The sequence below is a fragment of the Gigantopelta aegis genome, chromosome 4, assembly GCF_016097555.1.
Source record: "Gigantopelta aegis isolate Gae_Host chromosome 4, Gae_host_genome, whole genome shotgun sequence".
NCBI lineage: Eukaryota > Metazoa > Mollusca > Gastropoda > Neomphalida > Peltospiridae > Gigantopelta > Gigantopelta aegis.
This window is the reverse complement of record NC_054702.1, coordinates 115,940,417-115,967,870: the sequence shown is the minus strand read 5'-3', so window position 1 is coordinate 115,967,870 and position 27,454 is coordinate 115,940,417. Positions and strand designations below refer to the sequence as shown.

The following is a 27,454-nucleotide window of genomic DNA, read 5'->3' as shown; positions in this document are numbered from 1 at the left end:
TGCAATTGTCACTCTACTCAGGTCTGCACTTTAAAACGTTTTATAAGCAAGAACCCAGATCTGCCATGTCAAAATAAAAACAAAACATTAGTCTGGTAATATTTAATTCTCTGATTCAGGTCTGGTTAGAGGAAAAATGAATAAACAATGTCTACTGTCTAAAAATGCATTAACAATGATTTGATTAAAAACACAAAAAACAAATCAATGTCTTTGTTGATAAAAACAGACAGCAAATTAATTGGCTTTTGGCTAAAAATGAAAAGGCAGATGAAAACGTATTAATTTAAGTACAAAAATGTATTTATAAACAGATAAACATACTTTTTATGTCATAAATTAAGAGTTTAATAAGGACAGACAGCAAATTAGTTGGCTTTTGGCTAAAAATGAAAAGGCTGAGCTGAAAATGTATTAATTTAAGTACAAAAATGTATTTATAAACAGATAAACATAATTTTTTTGTCATAAAAGAGTTTAACAAAGACCTACATGTACTCCATTAGTCCACACACACGCATTCAAATGACTGATATAGCATTTACAAATTCACACGATAGTTAATGAAATGTTATTTTAATTCTTGTTGATGATTCTTCTCTGATAACGGTTTACCAGGAGTTAATTTGTGTAAGATACATGTGTATTTTGTAAACTGTATAAAAATATACAGCTAAATTCAACCAGTCTTAACTTGTCTTACTCAAAACAAAATGGGGTTAGAAGATATAAATATATATACCTCTTCAGTGAATTTATTATGAAATGTAATCACCAGATTTCATTTGAATGATCTGACAACGAGCAGATTACCCTCTACACTACAAGGAGTCTCTTGGAAGTGTAACACTTCAAACCTATTTCTCACATATACTCATATTTGATTTATAGTGTTCTAGGTTACAATAGTGATGGCTGGTGGATGGGTGCCACGTCAGCAGTGGAAGCTGTACCATCAGGGAAATCATCAATGTTTAATAATATATTTTTTAGTAAACCATTAGCCTGAACTAGCTTGTAGGCCCTGGGTTGGGACCTAGTAGGTTCGAAAACGAGAGTGAGTCTTAATGACATAATGGAAAGCTGTGGGGCCACTATACCGACCTATCTCTGTCCAGGATGCTGGGCTTGAAGCTTAATTTGAAGTAAACTTGGAAATCAAGTTAAAATAAATAACTATACTGACATGACATAAAATAAACTGTTCACATGTGGTAGAGATAGCAAACACAGACAAACTGCTCCTATACGGGGCAACACTTTAAAACTGTAAACTGCTCACATGTGGTAGAGATAGCAAACACAGACAAACTGTTCACATGTGGTAGAGATAGCAAACACAGACAAACTGCTCCCATGTTGTAGAGATAGCAAACACAGACAAACTGCTCCTATACGGGGCAACACTTTTGCTTGGTTTAAGGTAACACCTCTGCCTTGACTTTTTATTTTGTCTGCCATTGAGAACTGAACTTTTCATGAGAATTCAGTTTGCATCACAATCTTGTTTTAACAAAATGAACCGGAACATTCACACTCTCTGAATCTGTATCTGGAACTTACCTGAAATTAAACAAAACAAACAACTTTTGTTTATTTAATATGCAGCACAATAATTAAAAAATCTCACAAGAAATGTACTTTACTAAAACAAAGAAAAAGTAAAAGTAGTAGTCTTTTTTAAGTTACCATGCCTGACTTTTCTTTAGTTCTGAGCTATGAGAGCAGAGCCAACAACAACCTACTAGTATTTTAGTAATCTTTATAAAGATGAATAACATTACATAAAAACTGGTCAAACAAACTTTCAGTTCTAAAGGTTTTCTTACACACTACTGAAAATGTTTTCGTGAAATCACAAGGCATGAGTTATCTATAGTTGGGTCTTACTTTATAACAAAGGGATCTTGTTTGAAAAGCCTAAGAAAGGTGACCATGATGGTACAGCATGAAGTCAACACAAGGTAAATAAGCTGTATTATGTATATATTTTATCAATTAGATCCAGTACAGGTGTCTGAGTATTGAAAATCTTTTACTTTGAGTTACCTCTTAATGAACATATAAATGATGTCCTTTTAATGAATCAATGAAAATTAGGTTATGCAAAACAAGATTTGAAAAATGAAAGTCATTCGCACATTCAGAGGCCTGCTATATTGGTAATTCGTAATTTTAGGTCAGTTGCTTACAGTGTGCACTAGGGATGGGACAATTATTTGATGTTACCAAAAACCGTGGTTCCCAATTTACGAACCACAGTTCATTTCAATTTTTTTTATATTATTTTTTTTTTTTAAATGGTACATGTATAAACGTTTCTGCACCTTGCTGGAAATCCCAAGGACCCGCAAAAATATTTTGGCCAATCACAGCATTTGATTCACTTAAACCGGACATGTTTGCATGGGCAATAGGTGCCGTTTAGATCCTGTACAGAACCCACAAATTTCTTGCCGGAACCGTAAACATTGTAACATTCCAAAAATACACTGTAATAGTCATTTTAGGGCAGTTGGTTTCAGTGTGCACCAACAGACAATCAAGCCTGAATGCTGAGGACAATAATAAAACATACTCTGTTAGTGTTAACATGACCAAAGTTAAAAAGGCAATTTAAACAAGAAAAAAATATGTTGGTTACAGAACATCATATTTATTGAAGGATAGAAAATAAAAAAGCTAATTTAATTAGAAAATAGCACACTTGAATGTAAATACTGTAGTAATACTATCCACAATATTGATTTTCACTGCTTGGATGCTAGGTATACATTTCATAAGGAAGGTGATTACAGATGGAGATGGGATAAAAAGAAATCCTATAATTAATTTTCTAACTTGCACTTATCTCATTACAATGCATCGCAGGCCAAAATATATACCAATTAAGACTACTACCACTTTAACATTTATCTTCAGTTACAGGCTTGTGTGGTCAGTTTGATCATGTGCAGATTGTTTATTAGGTGGCAGCAATTTCTGGGGGCTATTGCTGCCTACATTTCATGTTACCTATTAAACACCTCTCTTTATTTGGTAGGTACAGATGCATGCAGTTTTCAAGCAACCTCCTTTCAATGAAAATGAAGACCAAACACAACATTTCTCACTAATATAATACAACTCAATTATGACCAGTGTTCAATTTTAAGGATTTTGGTTGCTTGCCCGGAGGGCAAGTATGGGTTCACATTGAGGTTGCCCCTCCAAAAATGTGGTTGCCCTGATTTCATCCGTGTTTTGAATATTCCAATAAAACAGTAACCAACAGATTTGGAATTAATATGTTGTCAATGTAAAATGTAATATGTACTGTCTGACAATAAAATACATTACTGTTTAATAATGTTTTCAAATGTTTGTAGTTATACACATGTACACATAGGGCCTAATTGCTTAAGATTTTTGTGATTTGGCGACACATCAGCTATTTTCTAATCGAATGCACTGGAATGTTCAGCTGATTACAATTTTTCCTGATGTCTCACAGAATCGGCCGAGGAGTTCCGAGTGGCAAACAAACCCACGTGATTTCGACTGATGCTTTAGTAGAGGGGATGATTTTCCGTTTCAGATTTTGCCACATTCCGTTTCAGATTTTTGCAAATTCCGTGTGGATTTTTTTCCTTTTTGTGTGTTAATTAGTGTCATGTTTTATTATTATAAACTATATCCATTTGTGTTTTATTGTTCCAGCTCTGAGCTTGTTGGCTATTGCTATTTTTTAAATACCTGTACACATTTTTGTTGACACAAACTTAAAAAAAAGAAGAAGTTAAGTAATGTTTACTTGCCACTAATAAAGACTAAAAAAGTGATGTACCATATTTTCTGGCCTATTACACGCATTGGTGTATAAACAGCACCACTTGGTTTTAGACAAAGTTTTGACCTTCGTCCGTACATAAGCCGCAGTTAAAACAAAGTTACAAACTTAATTACTGTTAATTATTGTTTGTATTTAATAATAATAAAGAGATCCATTCTCCCTTAAATTCAAACAATACATAATTGTTGATTGTGTGGCTTTCAGTTTCATTTCATTTAATGGATTATGATTAAGATTCATAAACAAAACACACATTTTGACAAACCCCGCTATTTTTATGAAAATATTAACAAGAACTTGGTAACCATAATGCATTGTTTGTAATCTTACATTAGTTGCCAAAAATATATAAATAAATAAATACATGATAATATTTTATTTGGTCCAGTATGATTACAAAACGTGAACCAAAAAAAAAAAGTGCACAAGTAAGAATTACTAGTACCCACTCGATTACACATGTATGTTTCTCTGTAACCTAACTAGCGTGCCGTTAGTTCATAAAAATAAACTCGAATGTAAATGCACATGCTTGCACTTGTAGCCAAAGTTAATCTTGATGAACTAGCGTGCCGTGTGCACAAATTACATATTCAAACGTGGTCGGGTCAAGCTGGATATAGGCCAGCGGTAGTAAACCGACACTAAGCACTGTTCTGTCGATCGTTTACAGTTTCGACATTGTTTTATAACTTTTAAATGAAGGCCTTTAACAAACAAACAAAATTGTTTAGAATTATGTATTCAGAACCAGTTTAAGAATTCACGGGGCCAATAGCACACATAACAGCGGGGCCCAATTCCCAAGATATATATTTTTCAACCCCTTCGGGGAGAGGGGAAAAATTACCTGGGGAAAATAAATGTACACAATTACTCACCGCGGGACCCCCTGAAGCGCGGGGTCGTAGCACGTGCTACTAGAATAAACCAGTAAGAAGAAGAGTAAAATGCTATTTTTGTGTGCAATTTAGAAAACAATCGGCTCAGAAATAAATATGTGTAGTAAATTCCATAGCATGAAAAAAGGTGTTCCCTGTGGGAGCGACTATAAATGTGAATTGCTTCCGTACAGACAGATTAACGAATATGCCCAAAGGTATACGAAATTATGTTTTCCAACGAAAGCGTTGTGTAAATCGGTTATACTTACGAATCGTAACAAGTATTATTTAAAAATATTGAAATTGAACATACTAGAAATCAACATTCTAAAATTGTATTAGTTCATGTTTATTTTTATATTTCAAATTAAATTTTACTGTGTAAAGTGACACGGGTAAACAGTAAACATGCTTTCTTACAAGCTTACAGCGTAACTTCCGAGAATGAACGGTTCTGGTAGTGTTTGAAAGTTGGCATACAAAAACACTATATGCGTATATTATTAATATTGAATCTTAAAACTACCAAAAAGATTTATAATGGTGCTTGAACCAGAAATACAACTTTTGAAGGGTTTTTTTTTTTTAATCGCGAATTCCGTTTCAGTTACTAAATTCCGCGATTCCGTCCGTGTTTTTCGTGATCGAGGAAAATCATCCCCATTACTTTAGATAACGACAGTTTAAAAGCCATTGTGGGCAAGGAAACTGCACATTATTATGTGACACAACTCCTTTTGGGGTTTAAACAAGTCAGTCGTCCGACGGGCAACTAGTAGGGGAGGAACGGGTTAGTTCAGCCAATTTTTAATCTAATAAGTCCTTAGCCCGAGTACTCTGACTGTAAGAGAGCTAGACGGACATTTGGACATAAACACGCTCTCATTACAGTCGGAGACCAACCTATGTCTTTTTTTGGCAATTCCTGACTACCAAACGGTAGGCAACGAGTCCCGCTCTAATACCACAACAATCCTATGTTTGACGTCAAATACCTTTACATCAATCATTTTCGAGTTAAGTGATACAAAAAAATCCACATATTAATCACTAATACACTAACTACAGAAAGAAACCCGACGTTTATGTCCAAATGTCCGTCTAGCTCTCTTACAGTCAGAGTACTCGGGCTAATAAGTCCTGTGCTCGAATTAAGATATGCTAGGTGATGGTTTATAGTCTAATGTTTGCAGCATACAGGTGTGCACACATTCTAGTCAAGTTATCATATGTTAGTCGTGTCCCTGCATAATAGTGGATTATCAAACATTTTATAAAAAATGGCTCAAATAACCCACCTTTTGGGGTAAGATGTGCCAGGTCAAGGGGCAAGTTGATCAATATACTGTACTTTACTTGAAGATTGTTTTATTCGAATGCAAACAAACTCAAACATAATAAACATCGTAATTTGAAACTCCAAACATAGTAAGCATATAGAAATGTCTGATAAACATATTGTGAGTCAGATTGAAAACGTTCATTTTTAATATGGACAAAACATACTAGAAAAAAAGAGAATATGGGTAAGTTAATCATATTTAGAAAACAAAATGGAATAATTTGTTCATGGATAACATACCCCAATCACACTGGCACAACTTGCCCAACACTGGCCATTTTAATATTTTAATCCATGCTGTTAAAATGATGGCACAAACTTGACCCAAACTGTTCATGGAAAATACACAGTAAAACAATGTTTTAATCACAAGTCAGGGAACATGCAAACTATTTATGATTCTCCCGATATAAATCAATATACCTTGAGTGATGAATCTTACTTTCTCCTGTGTTAAAATGTCTTTTTCAAGGTGAAATTAATACACAAGTGTGCCTGCTGCCTGACCATTACATCATTGAGGCACAGGGTCGTGGCCTCTCCAAATGTGGTGCCAAATGTCACATGTCTCTATTCAGAAACCAATGGGAAGAGGTGGATCAACTAACCCAGTGGCTCAACTAACCCGTCCCTCCCCTATCAGAGAATTAAGTTGCCCGACTGAATATTAGGTCGTCACAGACGACCGGACGACCGTAAAAATTGAGCGCTGATGACTGTTACGAACATAGAGAATACTGCATGAGTAACTGCTGGAGATGATTTAACTTACAAGTGCTTGCCGAAATGTATCTAACAAGTTGTAAGATAAATCGCATCCAATGGACACAAAGTTTGTTTTGTTTAACAACACCTCTAGAGCACATTGATTTATTAATCATCGGCTATTGGATGTCAAACATATGGTAATTTTTTAGTCACAGAGAGAAAACATGCTAATTTTTTTCATTAGTAGCATTCTGGAGCATTTTCTGAGACATTTTAGGTACATTCTTGAAATGATTTTGACCAGTTTTCATCGTAAGTACTTTATATAAAACATATTTACAGTGAGTGTGTAACACAATCAAAGTAGATAAACATGTACAATGTGCATATAATCCTTGAGTGTCTTTTCAAATTGTTAGGCTGGCACTAAGGTGCAAAAGGTGAAAATACACTAATTCTTAAAAAACAACTAAAATATGTTTTTAAATAATTTCAAAATAGTAGCCAAATGGCAATTTTGGATACCTATATAGCGGTAACCTAGACATTTTAGTCACTTTTATACACTCAGCTAGTATGTAACTGCTGTCACACTGCATTATAAGTTGCAGACTTGCACTTCTGTAGAAGTTCACGGGAATGACACTTGTTATAACATGGAGTGTGCATGGCTTCACCCATCAGTTTGGTGGTCAGTGGGCCGTTGAGCATCTTTGTGGACAGTGACGACCAGAATTCTGTTTTAGGGTATTCTGATTTGAATTTCTGATCAGCTTTTGCGTATTTCTTGCGATAAAATTTTGGAGAATCGGATTCGTCAGCCATTTTTTTTGCTGGCTTGAATGATTGAACCCTCGATGAAACACGAGCGACGATTGGTCGAAATTTATTATATGTGTGACGTAGCGTGCAATTGGACCAATGGATATGTGTGTAATTCACTAATAGGACCAGTGTAATGTAATGGGACTGGTGTAATACCTGCGTACTACAAGTGGGTCACACTTAAAAGGACCGATTTGAATGATTTTTTCAATTTTTTTTTTTTAAAAGCGGAATACTATCTTTATAATTTGTAGGGCGGAATGGGAATAAAAAAATTGTAATTATTCCGCCGAGTTACATCCATCCCCCAAGTTCCTACAGAAGCCACGTGCTGCATTTAAACTGGTACACAGTAACCAAGGACTACTTACATGCAGGCATTGCACTGACGTCAGCTGTGACAATAGAGTTAATACCGAAGTTAGATAACGCTCCTCGGATTAGACCACATGGAAACGCTAAATACTGAAAAACAGAAATATGTTTCATTAATTATTTCTTCACTCGTAATTTGTATTACACAAACATTTATTCCGTTTTTCACTAGGATTATAAAAACTTCATCTGGCAACAACAGATAGCGAAAAATCAAACTATCAGGAAAGTAACAAAAATTTAATGTGAAAATGATGACATCCAAACAGAATCAATAACTAATTTTCGTTAATATTAAAAAATTATACGATCTCGGAAGAAAACAAAGTAGGAATGGAAAGGCGCTACATCCCAGTACTGTTTGAACTGCCTGTTAATTTACTTTCTTTTATTCATCAAAACATATTAACGTTTCATCACCAAAGTCAATGATGAAATCTCTCTCATAATATACATGTTGATAGAACTTTTAAAGGAAATAACAAAACAGGCAAGAAAACATATTTTTCAATTTAACTGTAATCAGCTAATCATAAAGAAAATGAAGACAAAATCTTAGAAATAAAAGATTTAATTTGTAATAAAAAAAAAAAAGGACTATAATGAAAAATGTAAAGGAAAGAAGCGCAAGATAATGCCAAACTGACTGTTTTTAACGATTAATATTTATACCTTTTTATAAATATCTACATTAGGATTTCTAAAGTTATTTTGTAATTATTATAATTATTATGTATACAATAAGCAGACAGAATCCTGGTGTACTGTCCATCAAAACGTGGAGTAAGAAAAGTCCAGAATGATCACAAGAACCAACAATATTTCTGACTTAAATTGTTTAAAGATTAACTTCATAATAAAAACTTTAACTATTAGCTAGTATATGGTTTAAATCTCTTTTATCCATATACTTTGTATTCCCAATAATTAGTAAGAAGTGATATTCCTACTTTTGCTTCTATGTTAGCAACCACAAAGAGTGTCACAAAATACATCCCAAACTTTATTTAAAAACAAGGATAACATCATTATTCAAATATGACGTCATGTTTTTGGTTTTTTTTCATTTTCAGTATGTATACTACACAACTGTAGATGGGGGAAATCACACACATTAGGTCACTATTCAAGGGAGTTAACTTGTGCTTAGTTTTCCTTTTAGCCAATGCAGGATTTTCAACAATTTTTATAAAAGTGAAATATCCTTTACTGGAAATGAAAACATATGTCATCTCCTGATATTTAATTACAACTTGGCCAAACATTTTTTTTCTTCTGGTTTTATCTTTCTTTATGATAAAGAAAACCTTCAAGAATATACCCACCGATAGCACGAGCATTATCTTAGATGGAGTTTGCTGTGTAATTTAACTTGGAAGGGAGAAATGAATATGTTTATGGAGCTATTGGTTACCAGACACTCATCCTAGTTATTAGGCAGTGTAAAATATTGTCAGCTGTTACAGATTTTACTGTTAAATTACACATTACCCACAATTTCTTGGTTACAATCTTTACAATCTTAACACTCCTCACAGAACCAAGTTTCCAAAGTATCAAGAGAGATAACTCATGTGAATATTAACAGCTATCTTTATAAAGACTGGTTGCATCTCGATCAAAGTTGAGAATGATTCTGAATGGTCACTAATACTGCATGTTTTGACTACAATCAGGAATGGATGAGAAGAGTTACAGACACCTCCCTTCAACCCGACATCCCCCCAAAAAAAGAAAGAAAAAAACACAAAAATATTCATCATGTTGCTCATTCAATAATTATTTCTGCTGCTACTACACTTTACATGTAACACTGGAACTGGCCACCCAATAAACAGTGAGAGTTTTAAAACACAGGAATGCAGTTTGTTTTGTAAATTAAACAAGATTTTCAAGGTGAATATAATGTTTTTGATACAGAACAAGAGTAAAGAGACGGCTAAAAGCAATTTTAATGCTGTATTTTCAAACTAATGCCAATATATGTTTATCTGAGGCTGTTTAGCACATTCACCAATGTAAGACTGACATCACCCGTCATTACAATGCTAACAATTCTATACACTCAGTACCTTGGGAGCCGACTCCATATACTGCTTGCCATTGGAAATCTGGGTTAGGAATTTAAACCGGTTGTCTAATAGCACATACACACCCTGCAATAAAACAACAAATACATTTAATCTTCTACATATAATAATGTAATTTAATCAGGATCTGAACTAGTTCTGGAACACAATGAAAAACAAGAACATCATTTAGTATACCTGATAATTATAAAATATACTGCTTACCACTGTAAAGCGTTATTGTTAGCTTAACCACCTGCTCTTCATTGCATGCCTAATTTGGTAACTGTGCACCACTGTTAAAAGTCACATAATACTAGTACATAAAACAGAATGCTTCAACATAAGACACAGTGACAATGAGACAAACATTACTCAGAACAGCTGCAAGCAACAAGAATGCACAAGATGACCAGTCGATAAACAGAAGAAATGATACTTTGAAAAGAATATCTGACTTTTAGTTCTGAGGTTGTTTGAACTGAATATCTGAGGTTGTTTGTACTGAATATCTCATGGCTAAACATGATATTGTCTACACCAGGGATTGGATCAGATGATGGCACTACAGCACTTCCAGTCATGCCCCCTATGTTTGCTATAAAGCCCTCCCACTTTCACCCCTACCAACGGTAATGTTTTGCTGTGCCCTTTATTCCCTCTTGCCGTCAATGCCTCTCAATAAATCAGATCACAAATGGTCTTTAATGTTATTGGAAAACTACCTTTATTTATGTTGTCTTAGAAAAGTACTGGAATTTTGACTTGAAAAGAATTAAATGCAATGAAACTTATAGTTTCGATTGTCTAAATTTATAGAAATGCTGACATTTTACAAGTAATGCCGATTGAACATATTACAAAAATATGCTAGTCAGAAATGCTCGATGCAGAACTAAAATGTTCCGATTTAGGTTCCGCAGGCCAAATTTACCACAAATAACTGCCAATGGCATTCATGACAATGAACATGTGTTGTTTTATTTACAAAAATTAAACTGAAAAAGTTAACTTTGTCCCTTGTTTGAGACATGGACAAAACAGTTGTGAATAAGTCCAGATGGGGACATATGTCAAATTTTTTTTGAAACCGACTTTGTGATAATGTAGCTAGGCTTACGACTGTTAAACCGCATTTCAATTTGTGCAGGGCTGAAAGACCATTTAGAAAAATAATGAGGCAGTGATTTTAGTTTTTGATTATGACATACTTTTTTTCTTTTATTGTTTTACAAACAATTCTATTTAGTGTTTTGTTATGTAACTGAAATAACAAAAAGTTGTAAAACATTGAAAAGTCTGATAACAAGCAAATTGTTTCAACACAATTTAATAACCAACAATGAGTCCATGTGTATTATTAATAAATTTGTATCACTGTGCATATAGGCATAAAAAACACCCCCAAAACACACAATAAATATCAGTATACAGACCCATTCAGCTCAAGGGAAATAATTTCCGGTTCCAGCATATTTGTTTTAGTCAATTTTATTTTATTATTATATACTCTTCAAAAGAAGAAACGCAAAACCACATTGTCGTAACATTTGGAGAATTGATTTAATTATTGAATGGTGAGTCCGATAATTACCAAATGTTGCAGGATTGTTCACAATTCACTCTAGTCCATTGTGAGTAAGTGATAGGACACACCACCAAGGTCAAGGTCATCTGGAGTCAATACCGGGTGTGGCCTCCGCGTGTGTTGACAACTGCCTGGCACCGCCTGCCCATTGAAGCAACCAGAGTACGGATGACGTCCCGGGGGATGGTGGCCCACTCGGCCTGCAAGGCTGCTGCCAGCTCGGGCAGGGTCTGGGGCTGTGGTTGTCGCTGTCGGAGGCGTCGGTCCAACTCGTCCCATAGATGCTCAATTGGGTTCAAATCCGGTGATATCGATGGCCAAGGAAGGACATTAATGTTGTTGTTCTGTAGGAAAGCCGTTGTGAGACGTGCTGTGTGAGGCCTGGCGTTGTCATGTTGGAACACTGCGTTGGCGTTGGCCATAACTGGAACGATGTGTGGCCGGAGGATCTGGTCAATGTAGCCCTGTGCATTCAGGTTGCCCTGCACGTGGACCAGGTCAGTTCTGCCAGTGTGTGAGATGGCTGCCCACACCATGACACTACCTCCGCCGAATCTGTCCACTTCCTGCACGCAGTTTGCCGCATAACGTTCACCACGACGCCTATACACGCGACATCTTCCATCATGACGTCGGAGCAGAAATCGGGACTCGTCACTGAACCACACCTGTCTCCATCGCAGTTGAGGCCATTGTCGATGAATCTGGCACCACTGCAGTCGGAGTCGACGGTGTTGTGGTGTTAAGATGACACCTCGAACTGGACGTCTGGCACGAATTCCTACCTCACGTAGGCGGTTCCGTACGGTCTGGTCGGATATCCTGCGCAAACCTGGTATTTCTGCAGCTGTGGAGGTGGCAGTAGTCAATCGTTCCCGAAGGTGGCGTACCCGGATGTAGCAGTCCTGCCCGGGGGTAGTGACCCGTGGTCGACCGGATCTAGGGAGGTCACGTGTTGATCCATGTTGCTGGTAACGGTCCCACAGTCTGGAGATGGTGCTTGGGGACACATGGAATGCCCTGGCAACGGCCATTCTGGATTCGCCTGCGTCTAGTCGGCCGATGGCATTGTTTCTCTGCGGTTCACTGAGACGTGGCATGTCCTGGATTGTCAACTGTCGGCCAGATACAGAGGCCAGGCAAGCGAACACCCTGCACTTTTATACTGTCGGTGTTCATGTTGCATGTGCAGACAACGCACGTGCAGTGGTGACATGGTTTGCACGTGGCTGCGTTTTTGCGAATATTCACATTTTGGAACTTTATTGTACAGTAGCTGCGTTTTATCGAATGTAACCGCGGGAATGTGTTTGGGACATGCAATGACCTTATATTCACAAAGCATGAACCGGTAGGAAACATAAAATCGGAGTTATAACCCATTTGTACCCTTTTGCGTTTCTTTTTTTGAAGAGTATATTATTTATATTGCTAATTTTGTTTTCTGCCTTCATGCCCAATAAAGATCTTAATTTGCTGTTGTGCTCCTAGTGTGTCCTCAAAATTGCTGTGCTGCCCTCCCGATCTCATGCTCATCTAAGGCAGTAATTGCTGTGCTGCCCTCCCGATCTCATGCTCATCTAAGGCAGTAATTGCTGTACTGCCCTCCCAATCTCATGCTCATCTAAGGCAGTAATTGCTGTGCTGCCCTCCCGATCTCATGCTCATCTAAGGCAGTCAGTGCCCCCCTAACAGTGGAATTCAAACCCTGCTACACTGAATACCTGATGGTTAGTTCTGAGGTTGTCCACTTGCTTCTTATAGATTGCATTCCAGAAATCTTTACACATGAACTTCATTATGTCAAGTTCATCCTTGAATCTTGGATAGTCCTTAGTAAATCTGCAAATGTAGCAAACACAAAGTGAATTTCTGTAATAAACAACAAATGCTCCATGTAAAAAAACACCAACAAAAGACTATGGGCCGAATTTACAAGGCATGTTTTTGTATTACATGCATTAACTACATACATTTACAATGCTTAATCACTTGCAGGTACGACAAATAGGCTTTCTAAATTCAGACCGATAAGTTTATGGATTACCATTTTTCATGAATTTAAGTATTATACCTTCACCAAAAGATTACCAAAATATAGTAAACATAGTATATCTCATGTTATTTGTTTGATACATGTGTATTTCGGGCCTCTCCATTACAAAAACATAGAGACTCGTATGACTTTCAAAAAAAGAAAAGAAAAAAAGTCAAGTGTTTTTAAGTGTACTATCTCACAAAATGTAAAAATTGGCCCGATATTACTGTAAAATGTATAAAACCTTCATGGTAATATCATAGAACAGAGTGGTCAACTACACATTGTTTACACGACTTCATTCAATTTAAAACTAACCTGGTGTGTAAACGAAGGGTAGCTCCTTTTTCAACATGAAAGTCATGTTCCCTGTTCATTGAAGTCCCAGGTTTCAACAACACATATGTACACAATGTTTTGTTTTATAACACCACTAGAGCACAATGATTAATTAATCACTGGCTACTGGATGTCAAACAAGTGGTAGTTCTGACATGTTTTATAACACCACTAGAGCACAATGATTAATTAATCACTGGCTACTGGATGTCAAACAAGTGGTAGTTCTGACATGTTTTATAACACCACTAGAGCACAATGATTAATTAATCACTGGCTACTGGAAGTCAAACAAGTGGTAATTCTGACATGTTTTAATAACACCACTAGAGCACAATTATTAATTAATCACTGGCTACTGGATGTCAAACAAGTGGTAGTTCTGACATGTTTTATAACACCACTAGAGCACAATGATTAATTAATCACTGGCTAATGGATGTCAAACAAGTGGTAGTTCTGACATGTAGTCGTCAGAAGAAATCACCTACATTTGTCCTTTAGCAGCAAGGTTTGCTTTTTAATATGAACTTTCTCAAAGACAGGACAACACATACCATTGTCTTTGATATACCAGTTGTGGGGCACTGGTTGGGATGGGGGAACCCAAGGGGTCCACCAAGAAGCTTACCTCCAATGACCCATGAACCTCAGGTGAGCAATTTGCCAATTGAACTAAATACCTCCCCATACAGACACACAAATAACTATACAACACCTTTATATTTCAATAAGTGGGTTATAATTTAACGATTACAAAATTAACTATATAATATAGGTATTTAACCTGGGTAATTTTTCAACAGAGACAAACTGAATTGAACACAGAAGGAAGTGAAGTTATAGCTGAAAGGGGTAGAGTATTAGTTGATCACATTGCCAAAATTAAAAAAAAATTAAATTTATGGACCTGCTCTTATTTAAAATTTCTTGTTTGAACGTCTTACTGATGCTGTTTCCAAGTGGATAGACCTACATTTACAAACGTAATCATCAGATTCTAATAGGTTAATTACCTTTCTACTAAACTCTGTCCCACTCTGTAGCCCAATGATTCCAATTTGGCAATGCTGTTTTCCTAGAAATTAGAAGATGAAATTATAGTATAAAATTCAACACAAACAAATACTATTACAATTTTCCTCATTGATTATGGCCATGATCAATCAGCACCCAGAAGAAAGGAAAGACAAGTGGCCCAACAATGAATTCCAGCTCACTGTAGGATCCCAGAAAATGAGGAAGCAGACAGGCTAGCCAAGCTAGGAGCAAAACAAATGCAACCCAAAAACAGATATTTGCCTTGATAGTCTAAAGTCCGAACCAAATTGTTAACAACTACAATAAATTACTCTATCTTTAATTACTGTTACATTTCTCCCAAATTTTGTACAGACACAAGTTGTGAAAAAAACCATCTAGTGGTATCATTTAAAAAAAAAAAAAAAAAAAAATGAATATGACGTCATCACATTTGCTTTTATATCATAACATGTTATGACGTTGTTAGATTAAGTCATATCCTTTCACCCCTCTTGGAAAATATTCCATAAAAAGTCAAAATGGCAACCGACACAAAATTAAGTTTTTTGCCCTATACAATCTCAGCAAAATCAATATATATGTGACATGGTTATCATCTAGTATGTGGAATCTGTGTCACTCTAATGTTTTTTTCAAGATTTCTGTCTGGACAAAATGTGGGTAACATCTAACGAAAAATAAAGGTAGGAGAGCAATTTTTTGTAGTTGTTAACATTTTGGTTCGGACTTTAGCACCATCTTGCCATATCAGCACTATGCTGTCTTGAGATTAAACAAGCCTTTTTTTAGTAATTAATTCTAAAATTGCCTTTATAAAACACCCAAAAAAGGTATTATTAATTAATAAAATATGCCTTTTATATCTTTTACCATTCAGTTATTAAAGCAAGCACAGATAATTACATTAATGTTTATTTTAATTAATTTTTGTGTATTTTTAATGAAAAACAAATACCCCGAAAATGGTGAAAATGACCCAAAAGTGTTTGGTCTACCATGCCTTGCTTAATTTCTAGGGAAAGAAAGAAAGAAATGTTTTATTTAACGACGCACTCAACACATTTTATTTACGGTTATATATATGGCATCAGACTTTGAGGAAACCCGCTGTCACCACTACATGGGCTATTCTTTCCGATTAGCAGCAAGGGATCTTTTATTTGCGCTTCCCACAGGCAGGATAGCACAAACCATGGCCTTTTTTGAACCAGTTATGGATCACTGGTCGGTGCAAGTGGTTTACACCTACCCATTGGGCCTAGCTTGTGGAACACTCAATTTCTAGGGAAATCACTAACAGAGTTAGCTTCTCTGAAAAGAACACAACTCTATGATGACAGAGGAGAACTGGAAAAGACAGCTCATTTCATTTTACAGACTGGACTACTGGTGTAACTTGTGAATGAAAAAAAAATGTATACCATCTAAAACTGACAAGTCTTCTGTCAGCAAGATGCATTCAACAGCGACACTTGTGTGTATATATATATATAGCTGCAAGCATTATATATCAAAATGTATATACAGTCAGACCGTGTTACAACGACCATGCTTGTCCCTAGGTCACTTTGTCATTGTATCAAAATTGCTGTTGTATCGAATTAATTTGTCATGGGTTATATTCTTTGCCAAAATGACACAAGAAAAAATACTAATTAATATTAACTGAAGACTGAATGGCATTTAAATAATTAATGTATTGCTGTTATTATTAAAAACAATAACACATACATGTACATATAAATATGCGTTTGAAAATATTATTAATTATATTAATCAAGCCCACTGATTTTATATTGGGGGTAGGCAACCCACATTATATATGTATGTATGATGATGTTATAGAATTTAAAAATAGTTTTAAAAAAAAGGTTTGATTGTGGGGTATGGTCCCCCTCTCCCCCCCCCCCCCCACCCCCCCCCCCACCCCCCCCCCCCCCCCCCCCCCCCCCCCCCCCCCCCCCCCCCCCCCCCCACCCCCCCCCCCCCCCCCCCCCCCCCCACCCCCCCCCCCCCCCCCCCCCCCCCCCCCCCCCCCCCCCCCCCCCCCCTCCCCCCCCCCCCCCCCCCCCCCCCCCCCCCCCCCCCCCCCCCCCCCCCCCCCCCCCCCCCCCCCCCCCCCCCCCCCCCCCCCCCCCCCCCCCCCCCCCCCCCCCCCCCCCCCCCCCCCCCCCCCCCCCCCCCCCCCCCCCCCCCACCCCCCCCCCCCCCCCCCCCCCCCCCCCCCCCCCCCCCCCCCCCCCCCCCCCCCCCCCCCCCCCCCCCCCCCCCCCCCCCCCCCCCCCCCCCCCCCCCCCCCCCCCCCCCCCCCCCCCCCCCCCCCCCCCCCCCCCCCCCCCCCCCCGTCCCCCCCCCCCCCCCCCCCAATGCCATTGATCAATGCGCATTCACTGTCAGTCTAATCATTCCTTAGTTAAAGACATCTGACACTGTCGGCTCACAATGTGATCAAGGATGCCAACGTGCTATGGCATCTGTGATTATGTAATGTTGATGTAAAGAGGTGTTTTCAGACGTTGGATGCACGTTTGTTCCTAATTTGCTCTGTCCGTGTCGGAAGGTGTGAATTCTGGCGTAATGAACAGAATAACATTGATGGACGTTTGTTCCTGACAATTTGTGGTCGGATGGTGTAAATGTCATAGTAACGACGGTTGTTGTAAAGAGGACTGACTGTATATATAGTAAAGTAAAACACCTGTAACCGAAAAACAATAAAATAAATATTATTTACTTCAACGTTCATCATTGCTGTATATATGTAACACACTATGTGTTATTAATATCAACCGTCCAATTCATTTGCCAAAGTATGGTTTTTAATAGAACCCACTTTTGGCATACTACGTAAAACATAATGAATAGTCACATGTTTGTCATTTTTCGCTTCTGGACCTTTGTATTGGATATATTAAAGAAAACAGCCTTTTATTGATGAACATATTTGTTCAAAATATATGATGTAACTGCAGGGTTGAAAATTAGCAGTCTTCCGATCGTCCGTGGGGACCTTTATTTCCTAAGGGCTACTAAGAATTTTACAAAGATAGTCCGTTGGGTGACCATCAATTTTAGGGTCTGGCAAGTTAACATGAAGAAATAACCGTCCAAAGATTACTATAATAAACAATAAGTACGCTTTTATGCTTTGTAATATGATGAAAAAGAGTACATTGTATATTTTGGTAAAATGTTTTGTTTTGATTTGTTCACATATTTATTTTTCTTTCTATATTTATTTTATTAGTAGCCTACTACTGTAGCATTTACCATATCCAAAGTAAACGTACACATGTGCATGCACCAACACACACACACTATTACATTTAAATATTCATTCTGAGACTACTGTCTGTTTGTGTCAAAAGGGAACCGATGAATTGGCATGTAACTTCATAATAAATAAAGATAAAATTCATATAAAAACATATTAATTTATACCCATACCACCTCAAATAACTCTGGGGTGGGGGAGTTCAGTGTAAAATAAAAGTAAATTTCAAGGCAAATCCCCCCAATCACCGACCCCTGGAAAGGCGTTGTACCATACCTCTATGGATATAAATATGTTTTGGAGATATGAGACGACCCCTCAATCAAGACAGTTAAATTTGTTCAAAAATTGCGAAATCTCACGTGATCTTTTGTTGGGGAATTCTATACTTGTGATAAGCCAATCAAAACCGAGATCGGTACGAGCCTGTCAAAAGTGTTCCACTTTCAAAATCATGGCTTTGTTTTTGACCTAGATAAGCCAGCGTAGTGAAACCAATGTGGAGTGCGGCGTCATATATGCACCAAACGTAATTGGATTTTCTGTTCTATATGCTTAAATAATAAAAATATTCCAGGGAATGTAGTTTTAACTAATATGTTTTTAATCTTGGATATAAAAGATTTTCGTTATATCCCATTACCGATGATGTAATCAGTCTCAAAAATCAAAGGATAACTGACTTTCACATTTGTGGACCTGAGGCCTTACCATAAGTTTTTTCAGTGGTAGCCCACCGGGCTACCAGGTTATAAAATCTAGTAGCCCTCAGTAAAAATCGGCAGCCCCACAACGTTAAAAGAGAAGAAAAAAAAAAGAAAAAAATAATTTATTTTCATTTAAATGTTTTAGGGTGGGTTTTTGTAAATCATGAACAATATACTATGAAATATACACTTATTAAAACTGCATGATAACCCTTAATGGACAATGCAGTTTTTAGTTTAAATCACTGAACAGAATCTGGGGGAAATACTCAAAACTACGACATTAATATGTGACAGAATGAAGTGTCTGATATGTGGCATTATAATATTGTGTAAGCCTTCATTACGAGATTAGGCCTAAAATAATAATAATAATACCTACCTACCCACATTTGAAACTACTTGTCGGAAAAGGAAAAAACAAAATATGTTTAAGGATGGCCTCAAAAGAGGAGTAAATATGGTAAGAAAAACAAATCTAACCATCACCACGAAACAACCGACCTATATTCTATCTGCATTAACTTGTTTGGTACGATTCCAGAAATACACTATAGTATTTATTATTATTATTATTTATAGTTTTTAGTCCTACTCTCGTAATGAAGGCTTACAAAATATTATTGAAGTACTTCATACGGTTTTTACGAGTAGAACTGTCTCCTTATCGTACGATCTTCAGATCGATACTGCATATTTTAATACATAAAATGGCTGCAACTATTTTCAATAGGTGTAATTTTGAAGAATCTTATCAAAACTTGCCTTTATTCCAAATCAATAGCGTTTTTTATTGATGACAATAAATTTGTAAATGCTGAAAGCCAATTATCCCAGACAGGGGATCGCTGTGTGTTTGTGTTATCATGTGACAAGGTCAGATGTCATTTTGAGCAAGGTTATCGAACAAAGCCATAGCAAACAATAAGAGAGATGTCATTCAAATTAATTTGTAAGATTAATATTTTTAACATTGAAAATATTCGTCAATTTATACACTGATTTAACATAGTAATAGATATTAATTTTGCAAACAATAATTTGACAATTTGCATAGGTAGCCTAGAAGGAAATAAACCGCTATTGAATTATCGTTTAGTTTAGACTTCAGCTGGCAGCAAATAGTCTTGATCATACAAAGCGTTTGTTATAAGTAGACGTAAAAAGAACAGGCATAGTTGTTGATTGTCATAAATGACTACGAATAGTTAACCCATGACCCAAATGAAAATTCCATGACCCGTACGAACCAGTTATATCTGGCAACTGGATTACATCACATTATTTGTTTTGGTCCGCTATGTTAAAAAGAAATAATCCTACCACTGGCAAATATACTCCTTAATTTCATAAATCGTATTGCGGAACCACCACCTGTGGGTCACACTAGGGGAGCAATTAACAGTTACAGTGACTCCTGGCAGCAGAGAGCGCGCACATGAAAGGTATAATTTCAGACACTGATGAATTAAACGTCTTGTTGATTGTTGAGTGACTGGACATGCCAAAACATTTGGTAGCCTAGCGGACTATTAGGGTTAGACAACTGGTAGACCGAGTGAGAAATTAGTAGCCAAAACATCCTGGGCTACCGCTAATGTCGAGCCCTGGTGGTAAACAGGCAACTACTTCGTTTTAAACTTAAACAACAAAACAATAAACTTTTTTTTTAATACGCATGATATCGAATATAATTTGTCAATCAAATAAATGATTCATGTTAGCCGAGACATTCCGAGTGAGGAATTCGGAACTCAATTGCAACTCCAAGGTCTTCCAAATATTCACGAGCTAAGACAATTACATATACATACTTATTATTTAACTCTCAAACCACGATATTTGTATAACACTGTTATTAATGGTTTGTGATGAGAGACTGCTAATTTTGTTTTGTTTTGTTTTTTGGGTGGGTAAATATTCTGATACTGATTTGTAAAAAAACATTTTACTTGTCCACCAGATAACCACTATGGCAAATTACGCTTGTCCCGAGTAAATTTTCACTTGTCGGGACAAACGGACAAGTGCTTATTTGGAACGCCGAACTACGTTTTTGTGCTACATTGGTGGTTCAAATGTATTTAACAAATAAACTGATTTTCAAATTGACTACTGGTATATGGTACTTATAATTTTAGGACATAAGTTGTTCACCACGTAACAGTGTTCGAGATTAAAATTTTTGGCCAGTATTCCAGTTGGATACTAACATTTCAAAATCTGGTATCCCACCTGAGAATTTAGTATTATATGGTATCCCGGTGGGATACTGGGTTCTTGAAGTCTGTTATCCAAAATTAAATTCTGGTATTCCCGGGATATCGGAATACCGTTAATCTCGAACACTGCGTAACCGATTGGCAGTTCATGTGATTTTAAAGTTGCATAACCGACACGTGAACAGAACAACGGTTCTCGTGAAATATTGTGTCGTGGAACATTCTAGTTTTGAATTTGGCTGCATTAATTATCAATGTGATATCTAATTGAATTTGAGAAGGGCCAGTAAGATTTTTCTTCAAATGACCCTGCTGGCGACCAAAGTTTTCATGTTAATTTTCAACTCTGGTCCCTGTAACTGATACGCACATGCTCGCAAGCTTTAGAAAAAATGTGACGTGTGCGACTATTGATTTCTCCACGATATGATAATGTCCATTTCGTGGCTAGTTGACCTGCTCCCTGTGGATAACCAAATAAGTTAAATTCTATAACACATTGCAAACTGCATGTCAGATGAGAATTATACCATAGTGCAACCTCTGCAATTGTTCACAGCAATCGGCAATGCCGTGAAGTTTTTAATTCTCCATGGCACATTTTTTTGCCTTGGACTATAGTCTATATAGTACACTCATGTCACCTTAGTCTGCGCGGCACAAAAGTCTGCGCACGTTAATGACGTTAATTTAATTCACAAAACCGTTGTTAAAACAACACATCTTGATTGTGAATATATGTATAAAACTGGTCGATAACACTTTTATTGAAAAAACCTCTGAATTAATGCACTAAAAGTATACTTTTGCCAGCCTCGATCAACGTGTTTTGTCTATCGTGAACCTGTTGTCAACACGTGTCTGTCAACGTTGTAATGATCAACCTTGCATATCAACTAACATAAATTTACATAGAAGCTTCAATGCATACCGTATTGTAATTTATGAATCCATAAATGAAATGAATGTCTTATTTAATCTATTAACGTAAACATCCAAGCATACTTTGAATTTCCCTCCTAGTGACACAATGCAAAATGGCTGCACACAGACGTTGTAGATTGCACTTACAGCATGGCCTATTTGAGCTATAGTCTGTTTCAAAATTATCATTGATTGTCCCATATGTCTAACGAACGCTATTTGTGCTCATTTACACAGTTAATAACAGACAATTTTTGTTGAATAATGATCAAATATTTTTACATTGTTTATTTTTTATATTGTCTTTTTGTGTTGTCCAAACTAAGGAGCATGGAACACCATTTATATTTATCTCATTTGCATAATCTAAATGTTTCTGAAACAGACTATAAAAGGAAGTGTTTGTTATTTAGAACTTATAAAAAGTCGGATCCATTGTTTGTTGCTGTTTTATGTAAACATTAGCGACAGAAGTGGTTGTTTTAATGTTTGCTGTGCAGACTTATGTGCCGTCACGCAGGCCAGTAAATGCAGGGGGGTCCCACTAAAAATGCACTCATTACTGGAGTTTAAAAAAACATTAAAATTAAAATAACTTTAGTTGTAACACGTTTATTGTTCCATTGTACTGTGGCGGTGAAACAAATATTTTGACAGAAATATTTTAACTTTAAAATATATAACACAAATGCTTAGGTGCGCAGACTTAGGTGCCACCATAGCCCGAGTACTCTGACTGTAAGAGAGCTAGACGGACATTTGGACATAAACACGCTCTCATTACAGTCAGAGACCAACCTATGTCTTTTTTTGGCAATTCCTGACTATCAAATGGTAGGCAACGAGTCCCGCTCTAATACCACAACAATCCTATGTTTGACGTCAAATACCTTTACATCAATCATTTTCGAGTTAAGTGATACCAAAAAATACACATATTAATCACTAATACACTTACTACAGAAAGAAACCCGACAGCACCCACATTCAGCTACGCTTCGTGACACTCCGTCGCAACAATTGCAAAGCTCGGCGATCTATTTCGAGACGTAGACCACGTGATCGCGCACTGGGCGATTCCGCCTTGTGCAGCAGTTACAGGGGCCGTCTCATATCAAGCGAAGTTACAACATGGAAGAGTTGGCTAATGCCGTTTTGGATGAATTTGGATTTCATTACGTCATTAAACCAAAACAATTACACATTATTGATTCCATTTTGAATTTGAAGGATACATTTGGGGTGTTATCGACAGGATACGGCAAAAGTATGTGCTACGTACTGCCTCCTCTTATGAGACGACCCCTGTAACTGCTGCACAAGGCGGAATCGCCCAGTCTCGAAATAGATCGCCGAGCTTTGTAATTGTTGCGACGGAGTGTCACGAAGCGTAGCTGAATGTGGGTGCTGTCGGGTTTCTTTCTGTAGTATGTGTATTAGTGATTAATATGTGTATTTTTTGGTATCACTTAACTCGAAAATGATTGATGTAAAGGTATCTGACGTCAAACATAGGATTGTTGTGGTATTAGAGCGGGACTCGTTGCCTACCGTTTGGTAGTCAGGAATTGCCAAAAAAAGACATAGGTTGGTCTCTGACTGTAATGAGAGCGTGTTTATGTCCAAATGTCCGTCTAGCTCTCTTACAGTCAGAGTACTCGGGCTAGTGCCACCAGTGTATATTCATGGCATCTTTTTTTTTTGCTGTGGACATTTTCTTAATTGCAGAGCTTGTAGTGCACATTAAGTCAATACTTCTACGTCCTTTTGGACTAAATATGCCATTGCCGTATAGGCCTATCACACTCCATAACCAACTAAATGTAGTGAAAAAACCCGTGTTATCCCCGACTTGAAAGTTGGTCTGGAAGTGGGAGGCAAGGCTGTCAAGGGTCTTGAACCAACTTGGAGAGAAATGTGACATTTGTGATAACTATCTAAAGTTAGCAGACTAATTTAAACCTGAAATGACAACAACTGTGGTTTAACCTTTTCGTATTTATGGGATGATCTGTGTATATATGATACAAGTTCCATGTGAAGAAATTCAAACAAAACTTCGTCTGCCATTGCCATTTTAACTGGTACACATATGTATGTGTCCTTAGTTATGTTAAAATACAGATAAAAAATATATGCGAACACGGCATGTATGAAGTTTTAGAGTTATGTCAATTGTGATTAAACTGTACTATTGTAGTCTTGTTAACAGACTATATAAGTACTATCTTGTTATGTGTATGTATTGTTTCGTGCCCAAGTTTAGACAATGTTACTTATGACTTACTAAAATATTAATCCTATTTCAATGACAATTTTCTTTTTGAATATTTCCAATGCTTCTTTGTCGCATATCGTAATAAAAACCAGTCTTGCCAACTAATTTTCTAGTTATGTTCCGCAGTTCACATTCCACATGTACACTAATTTTGGCATACATGTATGTACCAGTCGATTTGCTCACATTGTAGAAAATGGCGGAGGTGAAGGGGTTGGAGGTTTTACAAGAAGAATTAGAACGAGCAAAATATAAATTAAGAGATGTCAACGAAAACATTAAAAAGCTAACAGGACGAGATCCAGAAGAGCAAAGGTGAAATGTGGTTTATTCACCAAATTCGGTTAAATGTCCCATTTTCTACCAATGCGAATGGTGTGGTAATGCAAATGCCAAATCATGGCAAATGTCTTGTTTTTATAATTTTAGCATAGAGCAAGCTATTTTTTTAAACACTCACACAAACAAAAATATTTTGTGTAAACAGAAGTATTTAGGTTTAGAAAAGAAAAGAAAGAAAAAAAATGTATATGGACATGAGTAAAATAAGATAATGCAAACTAAAAATATCGGGACAGTTATAAGGACATCATTGTGACGATTGTCATCAATCGCCAGGATTTTGGGGAGGTGAATCTTGCCCAAGTAAGCTGATGTTTGAGAGGTAGAAGGACATTTGGCATGATTTGTACCTATAGTTATAATTGCAGGGCCTCTACATTAACTTTTTACGGCACCTGTCCTGTAGGACGGGATGCGATGAACTCGTATGGAAACTAACTCGTATGAATGGAAACTTGTATGGAAAACGAACTCGTATGGAAAAAATAACGGTGAACTCGTATGGGGATGTATGGATATATGCAGATATACTTTGATATTTCTCTTAAATGTGTATTTTGACACTTGTTTTGTATATACATGCTTCTTATTTATGTCCCCATCAGTCAACTATTTGCATGTCAACCGCAGTTTGTGCGTCAACGGCAATCACCTATGATTAAAACACGCATGTCATTAGACTTATTTCCTGCGACAGAAACCGTAAACAATGCATGTAGTCTAAAGGTTAAGTTTGGGTTTCTCACTAGCCCAAACTTAACCTTTTGACTACTGGATTAATTTTTAACAAAAACCACGCTGAGTGGGTACAAGTTTATAATTTTTACTCATATATTCACTTAAATGTTTTATAAAAACATGAAATAAAGTTCATATATTAATCGTTAAGTATTATTTTCGTGTCTTGTTTTGTAATTTTAGATCGGCTAATGGTGATTAAAATTAGGAAAAAGTTGCGGTTACTTACGGGCATTTGTGGCCAGCTGTCCAGTATTTATGTCCATTATTCCAGATAACAGTGGTTTTCTGACCAGATTTTTTTTTTAAACCCGAACTAAGATTCATATTGCAATATTTGGTAATTTTCGTTGTTGGTAAAATGATCAAATTTATTATCAAATTAGCTGTCACAATCAGCTATCGATCCCTGAAAATGACCGCGACGTGCCGCCATTGCTGTCAAGCGAAAATACTTGCTGGAAACCACTTTTTGAACTCAAAATTTCAAGGTATTTTCAATTGAAAAAATCAAAACAAAAGCCACCATTTAAAAAAAAAAATCTTTTTTCTTTAATTATGTTTCCGGTGAGTGTCGTGTGCAAAACGGCGGGAAATATGAATTGGGGAATGCACTGTATACAGTGTACAGTATATCGACTGACGTGACGTCGGGCGAGATATCTCACCTGCAGTAGTCAGAAGGTTAAAAACCACTAGCCACGGACTTTGGGCTAGCGGATTTGTCGAACTCTGCATAAAAACTACACACAAGTTGCTATACAGTATTGGATATATCAGTTTGTAATTTCCATACGAGTTCACTGCCTTTTCCCATACGAGTTTGTCTTCCATACGAGTTCACTTGTGGATTTTCATATGAGTTCACTGCATTTTCCCCCATACGAGTACGTTTTCCATACGAGTTCACCGCAAGCCCTGTAGGACATGCAAAAAATAAAACTACCTCTCCCATCAGATATACCACATGTCCTTGTATATTTATTTTGTTTTGTTTTTTGCATTCATCACATGACATGAGTTAGAAATCAGTATCCAGGAGTTGACTAGAAGAATGCATCACAAAATAAGATTGTGAACTTAACAATAGAATCTTCAATGTAGTCAGTGAGTCACAAATGTCAGTAAAAAACCCACAAACAAAACACCCACGATCAAATGACAACAATCAACTGATGAATATTATGTTCAATGAGATGAACATTAGCACTTGAGTTTCAAATGACTAAACACAGAGTTCGACAAATCCGCTAGCCCGACGCCCGTGGCTAGTGGTTTTTAAGTTCGGGCTAGTGAGAACCGCAAAACCACTAGCCCTGCGGGCTAGTGGTTTCCACCCCCCTCCTTATCGCTCGATGGTGGGTTTTTTTGTGGGTTTTTGTTTTTCTCTCGGTTGAAATTTCGTTTAATAAATTTGATTGTGACGTTTGTCATCAAATAATACCAACAACGCAATCAGTATATAATGATAATCCACTTGAACTAGGTCTGCAAACTGCAGTAACATGCTATCTCTACATCGCCACAGTTACAGAATGCATTCTTTACTTTTCCCTTTCAAGTTAATGACATGCGTGTTTTGATTGGTTGGACACGTCACATGGTAGTTAATCTCGCACTTAAGAACTTGGAAATCACCAATTGCGACGACAGGTTAATCTCAATCAAGTAAACCCCGGTCATGCTTTGAATTTCAGTGTTTGTTTTATTTACCTGTTGTTTTCTAATTTTACACTTCGCTGACATGTGGTTATCGGCAATCAGGAAAACAATTTACTTTAATGGTAACGCACATGCAATGACTCTGCTTGACCTATTTGTGTATCGGTCTGGATAATGCGTCACAGCTGCCGATACAAGATGATACCTTTTTTGTTCATCAATTAACAACGGATTAGATGTCGCCGTTATATTCTTTTGATATC

The 27,454-nt window shown here is 36.9% G+C and overlaps 2 protein-coding genes across 3 annotated transcripts in view; one reads left to right on the top strand and one right to left on the bottom strand.

Moving 5' to 3' along the window:
* Positions 1–87: 87 nt before the first annotated feature.
* On the bottom strand, positions 88–24,262 carry LOC121371864 (trafficking protein particle complex subunit 6b-like). The gene is made up of 6 exons (XM_041498074.1): positions 24,161–24,262; positions 15,017–15,078; positions 13,348–13,465; positions 10,039–10,122; positions 7,963–8,056; positions 88–1,563 (listed from the first exon to the last, which is right to left on the bottom strand). The coding sequence occupies exons 1-6, from the start codon at positions 24,245–24,247 to the stop codon at positions 1,532–1,534; spliced, it is 477 nt and encodes a 158-aa protein (XP_041354008.1). The 5' UTR covers positions 24,248–24,262; the 3' UTR covers positions 88–1,531.
* Positions 24,263–24,630: 368 nt separating this feature from the next.
* Positions 24,631–27,454, top strand: part of LOC121371863 (pinin-like) — a 34,109-nt gene continuing 31,285 nt past the window's right edge. For both annotated transcript variants that reach the window (XR_005957838.1, XM_041498073.1), the window contains exon 1: positions 24,631–24,764. Coding sequence is in view for 1 of the 2 variants with exons in the window: in XM_041498073.1 (XP_041354007.1) it covers positions 24,646–24,764 (119 nt within the window). In the remaining variant the exon portion in view is untranslated. The remainder of the gene's footprint in view (positions 24,765–27,454) is intronic.

Coding starts and splice junctions, on each gene's coding strand:
- LOC121371864 (XM_041498074.1), bottom strand. CDS start 24,247: ATGGCAATGGCAGACGAAGTTTTGTTTGAATTTCTTCACATGGAACTT. Junction 10,123..13,347: donor ACCTCAGAACTAACCATCAG/GTATTCAGTGTA, acceptor GTTTTATTGCAG/GGTGTGTATGTGCTATTAGA. Junction 1,564..7,962: donor CGTCAGTGCAATGCCTGCAT/GTAAGTAGTCCT, acceptor GTTTAATTTCAG/GTAAGTTCCAGATACAGATT.